General features: G+C 39.8%; 1 protein-coding gene across 1 annotated transcript in view; it reads right to left on the reverse strand.

Moving 5' to 3' along the window:
* The window catches only part of SNTA1 (syntrophin alpha 1), an 807,345-nt gene that overhangs the window by 188,501 nt on the left and 596,965 nt on the right, over positions 1 to 21,879 (reverse strand). The window contains exon 4 of the mRNA XM_044090261.1: positions 11,505 to 11,712. Coding sequence (XP_043946196.1) covers positions 11,505 to 11,712 — 208 coding nt within the window. The remainder of the gene's footprint in view (positions 1 to 11,504; positions 11,713 to 21,879) is intronic.

The following is a 21,879-nucleotide window of genomic DNA, read 5'->3' on the forward strand; positions in this document are numbered from 1 at the left end:
TAGTTTTACTCTTAGTCATGATCCTTTAGGCCATTTTTGAATCAAAAGATTGAAAAATACTATAATAAGCACCTCCAAACATTTAGAATGCCCATGGCTTTAGATGCCTGGCTTAATTCAGTTATTTACTCCACAGTTACTACAGTGCAGTCTGGCCCAATTAGGATATATATGAAGAGTACAGGGGAAGACAAATTAGACAAAATGAAATAAGAAGTGGAAAACAGTAAACTATATGATGCGGGAAGGCCATGATGGGAGGAAATGGGAAAAGGGGTAAGGACACTGACGATGTCTGTATATATACTGGGGGAGGGGGCAGTATGGTGTGGGAGGGTAAGGCACCACTTCACCTAAGGTCCAGTCCTATGTGCACTATTCATTTTTGTAGAGCTATTGCTAAGGCTGAAGATAGACCAATAAGACTGTGAATGAAAAGGATGAAAGGCTGGATGTAATAGTTTGTGTATGATTGTTTGTGAGGGCTTGATGTTCGCTTGCATTTTTAACATGTAGTGATCAGTACTTTATATCCAACCACTACAAAAAATGCTCACACCCATCTATAAAGTTTTATTGAGGTGATTTTGTGCTTGCAGGCTGTTTGAAGTATTCCATTATTTTTATTCTTATTTTTTATATTAATTATTTAATAAAATAACCTGATATTTTTGATTTCAATGAAATATGAAATTGTTTTATTATAATTTATACACTCAGCTTAAATGATATAATAAAAGTTCCTGACATTTTTGATTTCAACAAAGCAGTTCCAGTATTTTTCATACTTTTTAGTACTGCTCTGTTTATATCATTTTAAAATCCATTGTTTACCTTTTTAATTATGCTTAGTTTTTCAGCCATTGTGATGTAAAGGAAAGATCTGCAGGCGTACAGGTGTGTTTGTGCACACACATACATACATACATACACACACACACACACACACACACACACACACACACACACACACACACAACCTGAGTAATATAATGCCAGTGGATAGATCACTTTATATATGAAGCAATTTCTTTCTTTCTTTAGCAATTATGCCAGCCTTTCGTAAACTTACTATAACAACTCTATATGTAATTGATATATTAGTACAGGTAAATACTACATTTCTATGAAATTTCAAGTACTTACCTGTTGAATGTGAGTGTAATAGAAGAAGTACTCCTTTATACATAGGAAGGCAGTAAGGCATAGTGGAAAAACTAGTGGCAAGTGTAGTATATGTTAATGCACTGTGATATGAAGTCTAACAATTTGTTTTAAAGTGCATTCTGTAATTGGCTTTAGTACCAGTAACTGAAAAGTAAATAAAGAGATTATGGATCTTAAACTGCTGAGCAGTAAATTATTATAGGTTTGCACATTACAAGTGTAAGACACAGAAGAGTAGTTTCGTGTTTCTTTAGCAATACCATTTTAAAAAGACTGCAGAAAATAATGTAAATTGATATCTATTTATTATTTGAATTCATGCCTTCCCCCATTTGGCTATGTTCTAAATAACTCATTAGTATGCTTAAGTCAAATGCAGACGAGCTCTCTTTTATAATATGACTGCACACTTTTTCCCCATCTACTAGTTTTCAGTTTTTTTTTTTTATTTATTTGGGTTGCTAATGTAGCCTTGAATTTACTAAGGCTAACTCACATAGTAGGTACATTTGGAAATAATTGTTTTTAATTCTAGCAGAAGTGATTAAGTGAAGTATTTCTTTCTCTTATATCCGTGATATTTGCAGATTCTTTCAAATATGCTAGTCACATTATTTCAGTATTCTCATATAATATAGTTTATACTGCTTTTTATAGCTACTGTGCATGTGTGTGTGTGTGTGTGTGTGTGTGTGTTTGTGTGGGTGGGTGTATACATTCAGTATTTCATTTTGAATATATATAGATAAAAAGCTGATAACTGAAGATTGTTGTACATAAAATGTTGATCATGTTAACAGAAACCTGATAAATCATGATGATGATATGCAGTGTGTGAATAAATTATATTTTTCATGGATATATACAGTAGGTTATGCACTGATTTATAACTTTATATCCATTACAAATTCGTATGTGCTTCCACACCTACATACTTTACTATATGTCTTCACCTGATTGAAATGAGAAGATCAAATATCATAAAAGTAAAATGCAAAATCCAGATAGATAAAAATAATCCCAAAGATGAAAAACATACAATCATTTTAAATCTAAAAGTCAAAATTCTAGTTGCAAAAGATAAACTCTCTCAGCTAGGCATCAATCCATATCTTACCAGATGGGTAGCTAACTGGCTCACTGATGGAGCCCACCTAGTCAAAATAGGGGAAGCCACCTCAAGCAGTAGACCCGTAATGAGTGGCGTACCCCAAGGTTTGGACTTGGGGCCTCTGTTATTTGGGATATACTTTTCTGAGGTGCAGGCCAAAACCAGTGGGCTATGACTGACCAAGTATGCAGATGACTGTAGGCTGTGTGCTGTCATCAATTCACCTAGTGATGTGGACATCCTCCAAGAGAGTCTCACCCAAACAAATGACTAGTGCCAGAAACATGGCCTCAAGCTGAATACCAAAAAATGCATCATCATCCCCTTTGGGAAGAGTGATGTCCCCACAAATTACCACATTAATAACAATGTCCTAAGCATGCAATCAGTCATGAGGGATTTGGGCACCCAGATTGATAGCAACCTGACTTTTGACCACCATGTTGCTTCCATTGTACGGAAAGCTTTCTACATGGCCCACTTCATAAGTAAGGGTACCTCATCCAGGGATAAGGAAGTCATAATATTCCTGTATTCTTCCCTTATAATGGCCATTATTGAGTACAATGCCCCATTATCATGTACCTCACAAAGCACATGCAGCAGCTGGGGAGACCACAGAGGTTCCTCACCAGGAGAATCCAGGGCCTCAAAAATCTACCATACACAGATAGGCTAAAAGCCCTATCCCTCTACTCAGTGTCATACAGACTCCTTAGAGGTGACCTCTGTATAACATACAAGGCAATCTCAGACCCTGCCTTGATGACTCTGCTGCATACTGCAAGTCAAGCTCCACTCGAGTAACCTGCACACGTGGCCTTAATCTAGTCTGTGACATCAATAGGACTTGTTGGTGGTGTTGTTGGCCTACTAGATTTGGCATGCATCTCCAAGAAGTACATCCAAAACAGAAGAGGCCCCAGGACTGATCCCTGGGGTACACCGCTTGTTACAGGTCTGCTACTTGAGGTGGCTTCCCCAATTTTGAATACGTGGGTTATATCAGTGACCCAGTTTGCTACTCATCTGGTGACATATGGATTGATGCCTAGTTGAGAGAGTTTATCTATTATACCTGAGTGGGGAATAGTGTCAAAGGCTTTGGCCAGGTCAGGGTAGGTGGTGTGCACCATCTTCCCCTCATCAGGTGTATATCATAAATCCAAACGTAGAAATATCTGAACGCTGAAACTTCGAACTGGGAAGTTTGAAGTATAAAAATAACAAAGCCGCGGAACATTGAATTCTTTCCCAGGGAAAGAATTCGGTCGTCCGTTTTTGTGACTTTGCTATTTCCTCCACTGTGGTGCGATCTCGGAGTTGGTATATTTAAGTAGGGGGGTGTGGAGGGTGTGGGGGGTGAAGCCCCCCTCATTAGTAACAGTATCTAGTGTTTGTGTGTTTCCGCGTTTCTCACCGGAACAGCGATTTTTTTCCCTGTGAAAAAAATCTCTGTTCTGAGTGTTTGGAGTTTTCAGTTTTCGAACTTTTGGGTTTGATATTTACATAGTCAAACTTTTGACAGTTCGACTATGTATATAGACCCCCCCCCCCCCCCCGTCTATGGTCTTGGTGACTGTCTCAAAGAAGTCAACCAAATTTAACAGGCATGACCTCCCCTTGACAAAACCAAGCTGTGTGGGATCAAGTGTCTGGAGGTTGCCAATGTCCTTGTTAATGAGATCCATGATGATCTGCTCCATGGCCTTGCAGACAAGGTTAGTTAGACTGATGGGTCTATAATTTCCTGGATAGGTGGATGAAACCAGTACTCAGACTTTGGTTGAATAGGGTGCCTAATGGTGCTGCAAGTTCCTGTCTGAGTTCATGTAGGATGCAGTCTGGGATGTTATCCAGTCCCATGGAGGCTGTATCTTTTTGCCTTTGAGGGGGCAGTGATGACTTGCTCCCTAGAGATGAGGGGAGGGGGGCAGGTACTGGAGATGTCCTATTTTACTGATGGGGGAAAAGAGGAGTGACGTTTTCACTGAATCTGTCTGCCAGCAGGTTGGCTATATCTACAGCGTTTGTCTATATGGTGTCCTTGACCACCAGTTCTGAGCAGATTTGGGTGCTTCATTTGAGATTGTGGACATATGTGAAGAAAACCTTTTGATTGTCTTTAGTAGATGTGGCCAGTTTTGACTCTAAGTTTGCTTTGGAGGATTTAACTAGTGCTCCTATTTGCTTGTTCAGGCTATTGAGAGATTGCTTTCGATTAGGCACCTGCTCCTTCTTGGTCCTGGACAGCAATATTTTTCTATTTATTATAAACTTTATTTACTGCAGATGTCCACCAGACATGTTTATTCTTCCTGTCTGGTATTCCTGATTCCATGCAGCTATATAAATGCTCATATAGTGCTTTGGTGTAGGTTTGGACATATGTGCCAGTTTCTATGCAGGGGGAGTAGGCTGTGAAGCTGTTTATACCTTCCTTCAGGAGGGTGTAATCAGCTTTGGAGAAGTTTTTTGTTTGACCCTAGATAGGGGGGGGGGGGTGTCGGAGAGATTGTGACTTTGAAAGTGATTGCTTTTTGGTCAGATCTTACCAGGGATGATGACACTGTAGGGATGCTGCAGTGGTTACTCATGTTGGGTAATACCAAGTCCAACATATTTTCACCTCATTTGGGGGTGTCAACCAACTGGTCCAAGGCATTTGCATTGACAAAATCAAGGAATCTCTGGGCATTTCTGTTTTGGCATGAGTTTTTCCTCCATTCTATGACTGGATAGTTAAAGTCGCCCAAGATCAGGGTAAAGGGTTGAATCTTGACAGATTCAAAGAGGTCCAGATAGGTGGGGTGGGAATCTTGAGTCAACATTGGAGGCCTACAGCCAGCTATGATTTGAATGGGGGTCTTGTCAATTGGTAACTCCACCTGGAGTGTTTTCTGTGCATCACACTGTTTGACCAGCCTAGAGGTGTGCAAGTCTTTTATATATAGTGCAACTCCACCTACTTTTGTTTTGCTGCCCATGGTTTGGGGTCTGAATGAATGATAGGATGAGTAACCTGGTATGGCTGGGTTGCTCTCTGCAGCTCTGAACCAGGTTTCTCTGACTGCACAAATGTCAGCTTCTTCAAGGGTAAGGATGTTTTCAATTAGTGCAGCACCATGTTTAGACTCCCAGTGTTTATCAGCACGACCTTTAATTTACATTTTGATGAAATTTTCATGTTGGTAGTTTTGACCTCATGGCATTGCCTAAAAAAGGCAAGAGCCTTTGCCAGGACCCTGAAGCCCAAGGAAGACAGATGCAGGCCATCTCTGGCAAAGCATCATGGTTTGTCAGTCATGTCATCTCAGGCTGTCAGGTACTGGAACTCCTTGGAATGATGCCAGAAACTAGGCAATTGTTAAAGTTAATCATTTTCTGTTTGTATTGAGGCATCATTCTGGGTGACTGTGGAATGCTGCTTAAGGCTAGGAACATACCTGCCTGGGGTACATATTCAGCGAGCTCAATCATGTCTCTCTTCATACAGTCCAGGGAGGCATATCTCAAGTCATTCACTCCAGCATGGACTATGACAGAGTTATAACAGTACCTGTTGAGAGAATTGAGTGTATTGAAGATATGGCAGATTCTGGCACCGGACAAACAACTAACCGCGACTTTCTCCTTATCCAGCCTGGAGAAGGGTACATCTGTGTGTCTCACAATGGAGTCTCCTCTGACTAATATGTTGGGTTTATGTTTAGGCCTTAGTGGCTGTGAGACACAGGTGTGTGGACAATGTGTGTGTGGTGTGGTGGGCAGTGGAGTTTGTGTGCATGTATGCCTCAGAGGTCTGTTTTGTTTGGGTGGACCTCTGCATATGGGGAGTGTGTTGTGTAGGTGTGGGTGGTGTTTGAGGTGTTGTGTTCATGTTGCCAGCCTTCTCAGTGCCAGATATACTGGTTTATGGGGGAGAGAGCAATAACACTAGGTGCTTGATGTAATTGCATCTCTCAGAAATTGTGTTCCTAGGTGGTAGTAGTAGAGTGTTGTTCATGTACATGAGGCAGTTGCTACACTGTCTCAGGATGCCCATATCAACCAGACTGGCAGTAGAAAATGTAGGACATTGTTCATCCATATTTTTCAGAATCTGAGGGAGAGAGGCCAGAAAGAGCTAAGAGGGTAAAGAGAGGCAGGTCTGAGAGTAGTACTACTAGGTAATAACACAAGTACTACTAAGGGGAAACCTGTAGCTGGAATACCTCAAAAAGGGTTAAACACCATGCAGCTGAAGCTTTGGATGCAGCAGACCTGTACCTAGCCTATGCTACTGAATTTTAAGGTTAAGAACACAGTAAAAAAAAACTCACAATGAAGCACAGATTAACCACTTATAGTCAAAAAACAGAACTCACAGTATGAAAAAATAAACAGTAACAAAATGCAGTAAAATGTAATTAAACAGTAATGAAGTGCAGTACATAGCAATGAAATATAGTTAATCAGTAGATTGCTTTAAAACAGTAGCTCACAATCACAACAGTAAAAGACAGCACAAATAAAGCAGGAATTCAGTAGAATAATGTCATCAATTTAATAAAACTACCAACAAGCAGTAATAAATACAGCAAATTAAATGCACATGACCTCCTAATCACAAGAAGCAAAATGAAGTAGGAAGAGGTAAAGTTTTTTTTTTTTTTTAAGTGGAAACTGAAGAGACAGAAGATAATAAGACAATTCAAGGTTCAGAAGCTAAAGGAGTGGGTCTTTACAAAGTTCTCATTATAAACAGTAGAATGAGCTGATGTAATGTGACTAGGGGGAGTGTCCAGTATCAACTTTATATTAGAGGTGGGCAACTCAAAGCCACCAAGCTTTAAGACCACAACAGCAGCTAGACAGGTGGGTGGTATCTAAAAAACAGTTGTACAGACTAAACAGATATGCAGTAAAACAGAAGTGCAGCAGAAAACACTTGAAGATAAGCACTTATCTTTTTCCAATATGACAGCAGAGGAATGGCAGTAGGGATGCTGCAGTGGTTACTCGTGTTGGTTAATACCAAGTCCAAGATATTTTCACCTCATGTGGGGGTGTCAACCAACTGGTCCAAGGCATTTGCATTGACAAAATCAAGGAATCTCTGGGCATTTCTGTTTTGGCATGAGTATTTCTTCCATTCTATGGTTGGATAGTTAAAGTCACCCAGGATCAGGGTAAAGGGTTGAATCTTGATAGATTCAAAGAAGTCCAGATAGGCAGAGTGGGCATCTTGAGTCAAAACTGGAGGCCTACAGCTAGCTATGATTTGAATGGGGATCTTGTAAATTGTTAACTACACCTGGAGTGTTTCCTGTGCATCACACTGTTTGACCAGCTTAGAGGTGTGCATATCTTTTATATATATTGCAACTCCACCTCCTTTTGTTTTGCTGCCCATGGTTTGGGGTCTGAATGAATGATAGGATGAGTAACCTGGTATGGCTGGGATGCTCTCTGCAGCTTTGAACCAGGTTTCTCTGACTGTACAAATGTCAGCTTCTTCCAGGGTTAAGGATGCTTTCAATAAGTGCAGTTCCATATTTAGACTCCAAGCGTTTATCAGCACACCCTTTAATTTACATTTTGATGAAATTTTCATGTTGGTAGTTTTGACCTCATGGCATTGCCTAAAGAAGGCAAGAGCCTTTGCCAGGACCCTGAAGCCCAAAGAAGACAGATTCAGGCCATCTCTGGCAAAGCATCATGGTTTGTCAATCATGTCATCCCAGGCTGTCAGGTACTGGAACTCCTTGGAATGATGCCAGAAACTAGGTAATTGTTAAAGTTAATCATTTTCTGTTTGTATTGAGGCATCATTCTGGATGACTGTAGAATGCTGCTTAAGGCTAGGAACATACCTGCCTGGGGTACATATTCAGCGAGCTCAATCATGTTTCTCTTCATACAGTCCAGGGAGACATGTCTCAAGTCATTCACTCCAGCAAAGACTATGACAGTGTTAAAACAGTACCTGTTGAGAGACTTGAGTGCATTGGTGATATGGGGGATTCTGGCACCCGAGAAACAACTAACCGTGACGTTCTCCTTATTCAGCCTGGGGAGGGGCACATCTGTGTGTCTCACAATGGAGTCTTCTCTGACTAATATGTTGGGTTTATGTTTAGGCCTTAGTGGCTGTGAGACACAGGTGTGTGGACAATGTGTGTGTGGTGTGTGGTGTGGTAGGCAGTGGAGTTTGTGTGCGTTTATGCCTCAGAGGTCTCTTTTGTTTGGGTGGACCTCTGCATATGGGGGGGGGGTTGTGTAGGTGTGGGTGGTGTTTGAGGTGTGGTGTTCATGTTGCCACTCTTCTCAGTGCTAGATATACTGGTTTATGGGGTAGAGAGCAATAACACTAGGTGCTTGATGTAATTGCATCTCTCACAAATTGTGCTCCTAGGTGGTAGTAGTAGAGGGTTGTCCATGTACATGAGGCAGTTGCTGCACTGTCCATGCCCATATCAACCAGACTGGCTGGAAAAATGAAGGAAATTGTTCGTCCATATTTATCAGAAACTGAGGGAGAGAGGCCGGAAAGAGCTAAGAGAGTAAATAGAGGAAGGTCTGAGAGTAGAACTACTAGGTGATACCACAAGTATTACTAAGGGGATTTTGTGGCTGGAATACCTCAAAAAGGGTTAAAAAACATGCAGCTGAAGCTCTGGATGCAGCAGACCTGTCCCTAGACTATGCTACTGAATTTTAAGGTTAAGAACACAGTAAAAAAAACACACAATGAAGCACAGATTAACCACTTATAGTCAAAAGAACAGAACTCACAGTATGAAAAAATAAATTTAACAGCAACAAAATGCAGTAAAATGTAGTTAAACAGTAATGAAGTGCAGTAGATAGCAATGAAATATAGTTAATCAGTAGATTGCTTTAAAACAGTAGCTCACAATCACAACAGTAAAAGACAGCACAAATAAAGCAGGAATTCAGTAGAATAATGTCATCAATTTAATAAAACTACCAACAAGCAGTAATAAATGCAGCAAATTAAATGCACGTGACCTCCTAATCACAAGAAGCAAAATGAAGTAGGAAGAGGTAAAGTTTTTTTTTTTTTTAAGTGGAAACTGAAGAGACAGAAGATAATAAGATAATTCAAGGTTCAGAAGCTAAAGGAGTGGGTCTTTACAAAGTTCTCATTATAAACATTAGAATGAGCTGATGTAATGTGACTAGGGGGAGTGTCCAGTATCAACTTTATACTAGAGGTGGGCAACTCAAAGCCACCAAGCTTTAAGACCACAACAGCAGCTAGACAGGTGGGTGGTATCTAAAAAACAGTTGTACAGACTAAACAGATACGCAGTAAAACAGAAGTGCAGAAAACACTTGAAAATAAGCACTTATCTTTTTCCAGTATCACAGCGGGGGAATGACAGAAGGCTTATCTCACTGCAGCTTTGAACAGCTTTGAGCAGACAAGTGCAGGTTTGTAGTGACTTTCCACTGGCTAATTTGCTTCTTACACTGCTCTGTCACATTTCTTGTCTGATTATTTATTGTCCTTCTCTATCACTCGTCGGTAAACAGTAGCTTGAATTTTATGCGGCGTGGTGGCAGGAAGTTTTTGTTTCTTATAGTATGAGCACAGGCAGCAGATTGTCCACTCAGTGTCTCATGAAATAAATACTCCTATATATTCTTTTACATTCTAACACTGGGTTACTGCTCAGGGGATGAAGAAACATTAAATCTGCATCTGAAGTAATAGTACATTTCAAATTCAAGACTTGCACTAAAATGGAAAAATAAACTATACAAAGTTAATGAAATCTGGAATGAAACACAAATGAAAACTAAAGATGTTAAAATCCTGACACAGGCAGATGCCATGCTTGCAATTTTGGCAGGAGTGTGTCTAACACCTGAGGAGTTTTGCCAGTGATTCCTCAGAAAAAAACTTTGTCCATAACTCATTGACATTTACGATCTGTGACAAAATGCGCACCATCTTAGTAAACTGAAAAATCATATTACAGGAATAGTAGAGTTATCAGTATTTTTTAGTCTAAATGCATAAAACTTCATTTGTTATTTCCATCACAGCGAACAGTTTCAGAACAAAAAAATGCCCTCATGCGCCTGCCTGTCTGCATATCTTAACTTCTGCATTTGTGTGTTTATGTAATTATCTCTTACTTAATTAGCTAGTTTTTGTTTAGTAGGGGAGCACACTAAATAAATAAAACATACATTTTCAAATCTGAACATTCATTAATTTTACACTACATACCTTACCTTATTCACACACAATCTTTTACTCAGTGGTCAGACTACATTGAAGAAATCTTAGATGAGATGCCAGTCCATTGCACGGTGTATGCAAATGCATGAGCATGCTTATACACCTCCTCCCCTTGATGTACACATGTATACACACATTCACACACACATACACTTTCATATACTCATGCACTCATTCACCATATGCACACCTATGGTCAGTTCCACTAACGGCGTGTCTTTGCAATGTGAGTGGACCACAGAACATAATTTGAAAACTCAAATGTAGAATGGAAGGATATGTAGACTCCACACAAAATGTACTCCACCAATGAACCAGACTACAGTACCAGCTGCTAAGTCTAGAACATTAAAAAGCAAGTCAAATGCAGAAACTATGATCCTGTAATAAAATTACACTGAGGTCATAAACAAAAGCAAAGACATGTTCTTACAGTGCTTAGTATGTTATTACTATAGATTAGATCAGTTATCAATGTTTTTAAATTATTTTCCCCATATCACTGTTGAAGCAAACAATTACCCATTCTCTTTGATTTTGGCTTTTACTGTTCAAGTATGTATATGTGATGATAAAAAAATATTTCAAAATAAAAGATGTATGTCTTTCTAAGGATCAATAATTTTGCCTAGATTTTCATACTACTACTAAATTACGTGCATCATATATCTTAGGGTCAGGCCTAAGTTATTAATTCCCCTATCAGCACAAAGGCCTCTAACCTCTTCTGAAATCCCTACGAATTCTTTGAATTAACTTCAGGTTCCTTGCATCTTACAGTGTGGACGTGTCCTTTCATATGCATGTGTGGAGGCAGAATATTCTATATTCTGCTTTGTGGATCCTTGCTTAAGTATTTAAGAATGTATAACTGTGTTATAATTTTCAGCGACTTGAACCCTCGTATTTTCTGCATGTTCTGTACTGGCAGTTTGCATTTTACGTATACTCACAAAAAGAGATAAGTACCTGTTCTGTGAGCCAGCCAATGTTTCTGATTTCTTTACTTTCTGAGACTGTTAATCCTTCAAGTAGAACCCTCAGTTCATCTTTTACTTTGGGCAGCAGGGAGGCAGCATTGGTCTGAATAGCGCTGTACCACGACTGAGCAGTAGCTGCATCCTTTGCACGCAGGAACAAGGAAAGGATGCCATCTGATGACACAATCTCTAAGTACCTGTGGAAAGAGAAAAATATCTATGACAACCATAACTTATTTAATATTAGCAAACAAAAATATTCTTTTTAACAACTAAAGAAAATAAACATTATGACTAATACTGTCACTTTAGTTATCGATTTGACAACCCTTTTGCCACAAGGTGATTAACTGGAATTCATACTATTAGCATTCCCTGTTTAAGTTGTCTTCTTACATAAGGGGTCTTGCAAAGTGACAGTATAAATGACAGGTGGTACAAGAAAGCAGGTAGCTTCCAAGAAGAAGAAAGACAGAGTTACATGAATCTTTTGTAACAGAGCATTTCATATCCAGGCTTCAATGGAAACACCTTATTTTGCTGATTCCCACAATATCAAAACTACAACACTTAACCACAATTATAGTGAGTAAAGCTAAGTTACATATGACTTTGTATATTTTAATCCTTCAATCTTTTAGGACTGATGCTATGCAGGAACTTGATGTGACTTAACTGCCCTGATTTTGGTGGAATGTCCTTAGTTTGTTCTCAGACTTTTGCACATCCCTCCAAAACTGGAAATTATTCTGAAAAGTTCTACGTTAATAGTAACAGCATTTAAAAAGTATGACTAATTTGGGTCCTTTCCCCTAATTACTTTTGCTTTGTCCATAACTCTGGAGGTAAAGGCTGAGAGGTGTGTGTGTAAGGTAAAAAGAACGTACACTACCTGTGTTTGACTTATGACTTACATTTACAATTTGATGGTTTGCTTTCAGCAGGGGATTGCTCTAGATAGGCATCAGGAACATTTTTTTTGTATCCATACTGTAGCCCTTATGTCTTTTAAATATCAAGTTACTATAGCTAAGAAATAGAATCGGGGTGAAGGCCTTACATGGAAGTTGCATGTGGCATACTACCTTTGTGCAAATAAAAACGTGCTGCATTTTTATTACTAAGCCTCAATGTTTTTGGACATTGATTTTTTTTTTTTTTGGGGGGGGGGGGGGTCCACTGATGTAGGATGCAGTAATACATCATAGATCCACTACCAGATCCAGGTTGTCAAATACTGTTGGCAGCAAAGACTGTGCTACTCAAAACTGAAAAAAGAACTACATCACTGAAAAAACATATCTGAGCAGAAAGAGAAACTGAAAAAATAGTATCATCGTAACCTGACGTATATAACAGCTCAGTGGATAGACAACTTCTAAGAAGAGTTAATACTTGTATCCTCTCTTCCCATTTCTCTATGATCTTGAAAATGATATATGTAAGTTCAGTGTGGCAGGCAAAGCCTTCCAAATGGGATTGCAAGGGATGCTTCCAGCAAGAGCAGCCTTTTCTGATATCTTGTTACTATTTTACACACAACAGACTATATTTACTGATCTTTTCATATACTTTTCTTCAAGCTAGTATTTGATGTACTGGGACTGTTCAGTTGTCTTTCACCAGCTTCAGCTTTCAAGAAAACCTGGAAAAACAGTGATAAATCATACGAAGAAAACAGAGTGCAGTGGAGACAAAGGATCAGTACATGCTAAAACTGAAAAAATATATACGTTTTACCTTACCATGATGTTGTACACAATACAAACCTGCCAGCAGCACAGTAACAACTAATTAATTTTAATATTTTCCTAAACATAAACACCCACATGGGGGTAGAATCCTGACATGATTTTGTTTTCTTGTAAAGTTATTTCTTGCCTAAAATGCACTGTGAGGGTGCAGCTGATGAGGTTACAATGCCTAATTATGTGTTACAGAATCATAGTTCCATTTACTTAGAATGGAAGTCAATGACAAATACTGGTGTCTGTGCGAATCCTCAGCAAAAATTCCAGTGATGGTTTTTGCAGTGTCTCATGCTTTCTACCATTGTTACACCATCTATGGAAAGTTCTTGAAAAAGGATGTTGAAATAACAGATAACTTAGCCTTTTTAAAGAGTGATAATCTATGAGTATTGGGTCCTGTCTTCCTTCACTGAATCAGAAAGAATGTTATAACGCTTGGCTTGCAAAGCTCAGCTAATTAGTGAATCTGCTGTCAGTGGTTTTCATATTTATTCACATTCAGACTATAAACTGTTTAACAGGGTTTACAACCTCAGACAAAGGAAAGAATACAGCTTTATATGACAGCGCAGAGAGAAAGAATTGTAAATGTTGAGCCTGTATATGTTTATGACCTAAGTATAAATATAAGAGTTATGGGAAACCTGCTGATTTGATTTCTTTAACAAAGTACCTTCAGGTGTGATAGGCACTGTAATGGAATTGTAAAGAAGAATAAAAATATAGCATGAGGCTTCCTTTAGGCTCAGCATGGTGTCCACTGAGAAATATGTCTAGGACAGAAATGTCACAGAAGGGAAGAAACTGCTAAATCATGCTTTTTTAATATGAGAATGAACTCGGGACTCATATCTCTCAACTTACAGATTTTTGCAGAATGTCCATATTCTTCCCTCATATTTTTGGTCTGTTTCTCATAAAATTGTAGATTTCTGGCAAACTGTTGGTAAACCATTGAGGGCTGACAGACATTTAAGTTTCAGACTTCAATCCCTTCAAAAAATCCATGCTAGTGCAAAACCTGTTATTCTGGCAACCTTCTAAATTTGTAAGAGTAATATTTAAAATGTGCCCCTATTTTTGGACCTTTGTCCCTGATTATTTACGACTTTGTCAAGACTTTTTGTTCTAAGAGCTTAAGAGGTATGATTGGGGTCATCATGTAGGGATAGAAAGATGCTGTGGATAAATGAAATGCTGCATTTAGGGCATAGTTGTCTTTTAAATGTGTACCAAGAAGGAGAATATGTCAAAAACAGCAATCCTAAGAGTGATGACAATGACAGAAGCGGAAACGTGGAATACGTGGCTGAAGGGTAGATATACTGGATTCTTGTTGTTAGAAGATTCAGCTTAAAGTAGAAGATGGTTGAAGAGAATGGACAGGATAACAACCAGTTAGCTGTGACTGTCTTCTCTGAGATCATACCTGTCAACCTCTTGCAGCAAGAAATCTGGACAAAGCCATACATAATGGGGGACAGAGGCACTAAAATAGGTAGAATTTTTTAACTATTGCTCTTACAGACTTAGAAACCTAATAGAACAATAGGTTTTCCATTAACATGGATTTTCCGAAAGGTATGAAGTCTGAAACTCAAATGCCTGTCAATATTGTCTGAATTCACTCCTCAAGGATTTGTAAAGATTTGCCAGCAATCCAAAATTTAGTGAGGAATGTAACAAAATATGAAACAAAATTCTGGACATTCTGAGAAAATCCGGACAATTGAGAGGTATATTTGGGATAAGGTCACCCCTGTGTCGCTACTTGACAGAGGCACAGTGAACTAATTTTAATAAGTAAGGGGGTCTTCAATGTGTCACTACTAGACAAAGGCACAGTATTCTAAATTTATTCTGTACAGCTTAGTACCACTACATGGGGTGGTGAAAGCCACATCTCTAGGGCTAGGCTTGCAAATGCCCCAGGGCAGATAGCCTAGTACTAAACTATGAAACTATGAAACTAAGAGCAGAAGAAAATGGTGGCTGTTGAGTATAGGTCCCATGACTTTCCTTGAGGAACCTGAGGAATAGACTCCCTCTCCATGTTAAGCAGAGTACTTCTCTAGCCCTGTTTAAGAGGAACCTGGACAACTGGATGGGAAACAGAAAATACACCCCTGTGATCTCACCTGTGTCCCTGCTGGACAGGGTAAACAGGTGCTGACTTTGTGGGAACAGGGGCAAAATTCTTGGCTAGGCTTATAAGGGCCTCGGAGCCAATAGCCTAGTATCATACTATGAGCCTATGAACCTATGAGGCATTGATGCTGAGAGTCAAAAAACGCAAGCAGTAGAAATGCCAAAATGGAAATAGTTGTGGTCATCATCCAGGAAGTATGGAGGAGTAAATTCTGAAAGCTTCTGAGAACCCACACTTCATTTGCCCTTAGAAATCACTGTTTTTTGGGGGGGAAATGGAGACTGGTGTTAATAAGGAGAATGAAGTCTCTCTCTTAATCATGCTCCCTTTGAGTAACTTAACGAAGATGTGGAAAGACGGAATTATTTCTAAAAATTATGGAATCAGTACATCTGGAGATGTATGGTTTACAGAAATGGCTTTGCAATCAAAAGAAAGTGATATCATTTATAGAAACAGATGCTGATCGCTTACATAATAAAATAGAAGAGCAATAAACTATTTATAATCATGACACATAAATTAAATAAAAGAGTTGCATTCTGTGAAAGATAAACTGGAGCAGCTTGGAAATAGACAGCATCCAGGGAACCTCTGAGGTTCCAGAACTGGTGGCTTATTCAGATTTGTTGATTTTTTCCATGATAGAATTCTTCCTGTGATTAATGTCCCTATGGGGATGGACTTGGGGTGGATCAAATACAACAAGTTGGAAGGTATATGCATGTAGAATGTAATGGGCCAAACCTACACAAGTTGTATGCCGGCTACACTCTTATACTGCAAAGCAACGGTTGCTAAATCAAACTTAACCTTATCCATGGCATCATGGTCAATAGGAATGTTATCAAAGTTTTTTCAAGATTACTCTAAATCCATGTTTTGAAGTGGGCAGCTTAATCTGACTTCAGAGGAGAGATGAAAAAAATGGTGCTGGTCTCACGGATTATCTATCCTGCAGCCCTAGTGGTAGTGGTGAATGGCCAGAGAATGAGATTTGAATTGCCAAAGGAGGTGTGGGATCTTTGCTATTCTTTGCAGGCCTCTAGGACTGATGCTGTGAGAGCCCCTCAGCATGCTTTTGGGGGGATGAATGGAAGAATGGAGCTTAAATCATGTCCTCTCACTGCTTAAGGAGTGGAGTCCTTGGAATGAGTGACCCACAGATATCAACAGCATGGTGATGGGTCACCTGAAAAACTCTTACCCTATTCTAAGAAAAAATGCAGAGAGCCATATAGGGGCTTGCTCAGAAGTACACACCACAAATGCAGATGTGAACCTTGCCAGTTCTCTATCCATCCATAGCCCTGCTGTATCAGAAAGTCCTGAATGATTGCATTACTCTGGAGAATGACAGTGCAGTAGGGAAGCATGTTCCCTGAGGAAGTGGGCAGACATATTGAGTTCTGGAGCTATTGCTAAAGGAAATGCTGATGACTCTTATGGAGATACTCAGGCAAAATCCAGATGACCTAGAAACAATATTAAGTGCAGTTCCTCTCATTTGGCTAGTCCATCTGCAAGGAAGACAATGGTAAATATGTGGACTTGGTTGAATAAGTAACAGAAACCACCAGACCAATGAACTATTTTATGCTGATTTTGACGTTCTCTAATTACAATTCCATTGTTAATATCTTGGGGAATTTTATGTAGCAATTTTGTATGTGTAGCAGGATGGAATGAGTTACGTTACTGGTTTGGACTGTGGTGACCACACCTACTCTGCATTATCCTAAATAATCTGTTTTGGTCCTGATACACTTTATTTTCTAGTTTACTAGTACACAGTCATCCACAGTCATGCTTTTGCTTAACACTGCTACTCTGCTTTGAGTAGTTTTAATTTTATTTAGCTGAGTAATTGTTTCTTGTGAGCTAGAGAGTTATCAGGCAAGTTTTGTTTGTGCTGGGTTCAGTGTTATTCATGTTAACAATTTTGGATGTTACAATAATAGGCTTTTGTTTCATTTAGTGTTTATCTTAGCTCAATGAGTTTCCAGAGGTGTTGCCATGATGTTACCATTATCACGCCATGACTGTCTCAAATGCTTCCAGTGCCAGGTATAAATCTAGAAGAATTTTAAGGGACCCTGCCCTAGCCTAGCCTAGGATGGAGAGATGATAAGGCCCTATGTGGATCAGAAAGGTGTGTTGAGGGGGGAGCATGGTGAATGACAAGAAACAGCTGCATGACCCACATGGTTTTCTTGGCACATCTGGCATAGATAATTTTCGCTAGGTCACATATGAGAAAGAGTTACATACAATTTCATAGAATGTGGGTAGTATTTTTGCACTTAGTCAAGAGGTAAAAGTTTTTAAGGAAATTAAAACAGGAGAGAGGTGATATTCCTTTGTAGAAGGACACTACGTTTTCAAGAAAGGAGACCGTAAAAATGTGAAGGTATCCATGGCATGTATTAGCTTATAGTTTTCTTAAGGGAGGGAAATAGGTGTAATGATTCTGATCAGGAGATCTTTAAGAGCACAATTTAATTCATTAAAGAGGATTACGTAGACAGGTGGGTAACTGTAGTGATGGAAACAGAAGGTAAGAAATGGAGGTTTAATTCCACATATGTCTCAAATGTTGATGACCTGGAGTTTTATAAATCATTTACTCACCCTGATAGGAGAAGCTTACTGTATGTGACAGGGAATTAATGGTAGGGGGGCAGACTTCAATGTTGTTCTGAAAGAGGATTAGAAAATCTGAAAGGGGAGAGCGGCACACTAAGAAGCAATACATTTTGATGGACTGGGAGAAGAAAGAAGGATGGGTGGACATGTGAAGAACTCTGCCTCTGGATAAGTGTGATTACACTTTCTAGAGGGCTGAGAAGAAATAAGCAAGTGGACTGGACACAACTTTAATATGAAGTCAGTTGTTTTTTTTTTTTTCAGGCTTTTAGGATAGGAGTTTTTAGGAGATAAGGAAATTTGGGAACCTGGGTGTTTTAGACACATTCCCTTAATAAATGTGGACGCCAAAATGTTGGCAACAATTTTAGTGAGGAGGATTGAGAAAGTACTGCCTGTTCTAGCAGGTAGTGGTCAAACAGGATTTTTTAATGCGAGGACTGCAGAAGATAGCTGGTGCAGCTTACGGACTTCACCAGACAAGCTGAGAAAGGAAACTGGGAACAGGCTGGTATTTTCCATTTTGATAATAGAAAGCCATGTGGCACAGTATAATGGCCTGTTTTGTTTAAGGAATTGGGGGACATTGCCTTTGGCAATAATTTCTGCACTTGTTTAAGGCTCTGTATAATCTTCCAAGAACAAGGTTTGAAGTGAACGGAGAACTCACAAGACAGGTGCCCATAGGAAGGGGACATGTCAAGGCTGTCCATTATCCCCCAGTTTGTTGTGCTTGTTCAACAGTTTTGGCACAGCATATTGAGCTACGTCTAGCAGATATGGAATGTATGAGGAGATGCTTCAGACTGTGGATGATTGTATGCTAGCTTCAGACAGACCAGACTTAGTGTTTCCCGAGTTTTGGTGGATTTTTTATGCATTTAGAGTTTTCTCAGAACTAGAGCGTAATTGGCACAAAATGTTTCAGATTAGGATGCAAAACTGCAAGGTTCGTATCAGTGAAGATCTAGTACATAAGAAACGGGGAGGCAAAGTATCTAGGAATAAGAGTCTTTGAATCATTGGGAAAGACTGTTCATCTTAATTAGGTAGACTGAAGATAACGGGAAAAAATTTTGCTCTCTGTATTATAAGGCATGCTCTTTAGCTCAGAGGATTAATGTTATCAAATAATGATTTAACCTAGAGTACTGAATATTTTATGACTCTTAGCAGTGGAAGGAAAGGAGCAGGGGATTACAAATTTAATGTGGTGTAGTGATAAATATGCTGGCATGCTGGGCTTAGTAGGACAGACAGGGAAATGCTGCTACTTTGACAGAATAAAAGGGGCAGGCCTATGCCTGATTTGATTCTATATTTATTTCAAACTTTTCTCTATGAGATCAAGAGAGCTACAGAAGTATAGAAAATCAGAGTAACTATGTGCAGATAGGTGGAAGGTGTTAGTTACTTAAGCACTGGAAAGTGAGTAGTTTGAGGGATCTGGTACTTTGGTGGGTTTTAAAATTGAAATTGTAGAACAATACTGATGTAAGTGTGCATGGGAGGATGGTAGAGTAGAAGGATTTGAGAGAAAGAGATATCCAAGTGTGGGCCGTTTTTTTTTTACATTACGGTAGAAAGTACAGTTTTGTACCTACCATAAATGTAGATGTTCACGTGTTCACACTGCTGCAGTCATTACACTTGGGTTATCCTGCCGTCAGGCGGTCCCGCAGTCGGCCAGAGTTCCAAAGTCTTGGTCCAGCGTCGGTTGCTGTCACTTCTTCCCTGACGTCAATGCGCCAGGGGTATATAAGATGCATCCAAAGCCATTTTCTTCAGCTTTTCTTGCCCCAGATGTCAGGTGTCCCCAATAAGTAGGCAATGCATATTGTTAATAAGAAATATACATATAAAATAAAAACAATACCTTCAGTTACAAGCAAATACACCACAAAGGTTGTATAGGATAGAAAGGTATAGATAAGTCCAGCTAGTTCAGAGAGGATGGAGGGAGGGTAACCTGGACTGCAGCAGTGTGAACACTCGAACATCTACATTTATGGTAGGTACAAAACTGTACTATGTTCATCATGTTGCACTGCTGCAGTCATTACACTTGGGTAGAATCCCAAAGCTAAGGTTGGGAGGCTGGTCTATAAAGAGTTAGGATTGGCTATAAGACCCTGCAGAACTGCAGTGGCAAACCCTGCTCTGGATTTAGAGTAAAGAGGCAGGTGATAATGCTTGGTAAAGTGTGCACTGAACTCCAAGTTGCAGCCTCCAAAATTTCCTTGGTAGGTACTCCTCTGAGAAAGGCTGTTGAAGTGGCTGTTGCCCTGGTGGAATGTGGCCTAATGGTATTTGGGACTGATTTTCCATGCTGTGTGTAGCAGTAACGAATACAGTGTCTTATCCATTTGGATATAGTCTGCTTTGAGATAGCCTTGCCCTGTCATCCTGCAGCATATGCTACAAAGAGTTGTTCAGTTTTTCTGAAAGCTTTTGTTTTGTCCAAGTAGAAGCGTAGCTGCCTGTGTATGTCCAAAGAATGCAGAAGTGTCTCCCCTTTATTCTGGGGGTTTGGATAAAAAGTTGGCAAATGGATGGTTTGGTTAAGAGCCACCCTAGATATTACCTTTGGCATAATGTCCTGATGAAAAATTATAAAAGGTTCCACTGCCATTAATGCCTGTAGCTCTGAGACTCTTCGTGCTGAAGTTATTGCCAGGAGCAGAGCTGTTTTCCATGCTAAAAATTTTAGATCGGCTGTGTTGGCTGGCTCAAAAGGTGGTAGGATCAGTTTTTCCAAAACAAAATTGAGGTCCCAAGTCGGTGTTGGTGCTCTCTGGGGTGATCTTATGTTTTTAGCCCCTCTGAGGTACTGCTTTAGCAAGGGATGAGAGAATAAAGGAGGATCTGTGTTGTAATGTGCTGAAATGGCAGAGGCGTGGATCTTAATCGATGAGAAGGATAGGCCTCTGTCCAGCATCTCAGTTAAGTATTATAAAATCTGAGGAATGTTTGGAACCAGAGGGTCAAGGTTTTGAGCCTGGTTCCAGGCGCAGAATCTCTTCCATTTTTCTGAGTATTCTTTCCTGGTGCTAGGCCTCCTGGCTTCCAAAATGACATCCATAACAGCTTTAGAGAGAGGTGTTGCCTGTTTGGCTAATGTATCTGCCATGCAGCTAGGTTTAGGGTTTTGAGCTGACCGTGCAGGATCTGATTGTTTTGTTGAGTCAGAAGGTGTGGAATTTGAGGCAAAATCCATGGTGGTCCTTGAGCCAAGTTCCTTAAGATAGGGTACCAGTGCTGGCGGGGCCAGTCTGGAGCAATTAGGATCATCTGTGGTTTTTCTTGTCCGGCTTTTAGGAGTACCTTTGAAAGGAGAGGCAGTGGGGGGAAGGCATAAATGTTTAGGTTTTTCCAGCTGAACAAGAGAGCGTCCACTTTCCATGATTGTTTGTGATAAGTCCTTGTGCAGAATTTTTGTAGTTGGCAATTCAGTGGGGAGGCAAAAAGATTTATGTCTGGGCATCCCCATTTTTGCGTTACCATGCTGAAGACTTATGGATTCAATTTCCATTCGTGAGGGTCCATGATATTTCTGCTTAGATTGTCTGCCAGAGTATTTTTCTTTCCTGGCAGGAATTGTGCTTGCAGGTGAACTTGATACGTTAGAGCTGTGTTCCACAAGGTCATAGCTTGTCTGCATAGGGGATAAGAATGAGTGTCCCCTTGCGTGTTTATGTACCACATTACTGTGGTGTTGTCTGTCTTTAGTAATAATTGTCCTGGATGCAGAAGGTCCTTGAAAGCTGTTAGGGCATTTTGAACAGCCAACATCTCTTTTTGATTGATGTGAAGATGCA

This window comes from Protopterus annectens, chromosome 12.part0 (genome assembly GCF_019279795.1).
Source record: "Protopterus annectens isolate FY-2018-M chromosome 12.part0, PAN1.0, whole genome shotgun sequence".
NCBI classification, from domain to species: Eukaryota; Metazoa; Chordata; order Ceratodontiformes; family Protopteridae; genus Protopterus; species Protopterus annectens.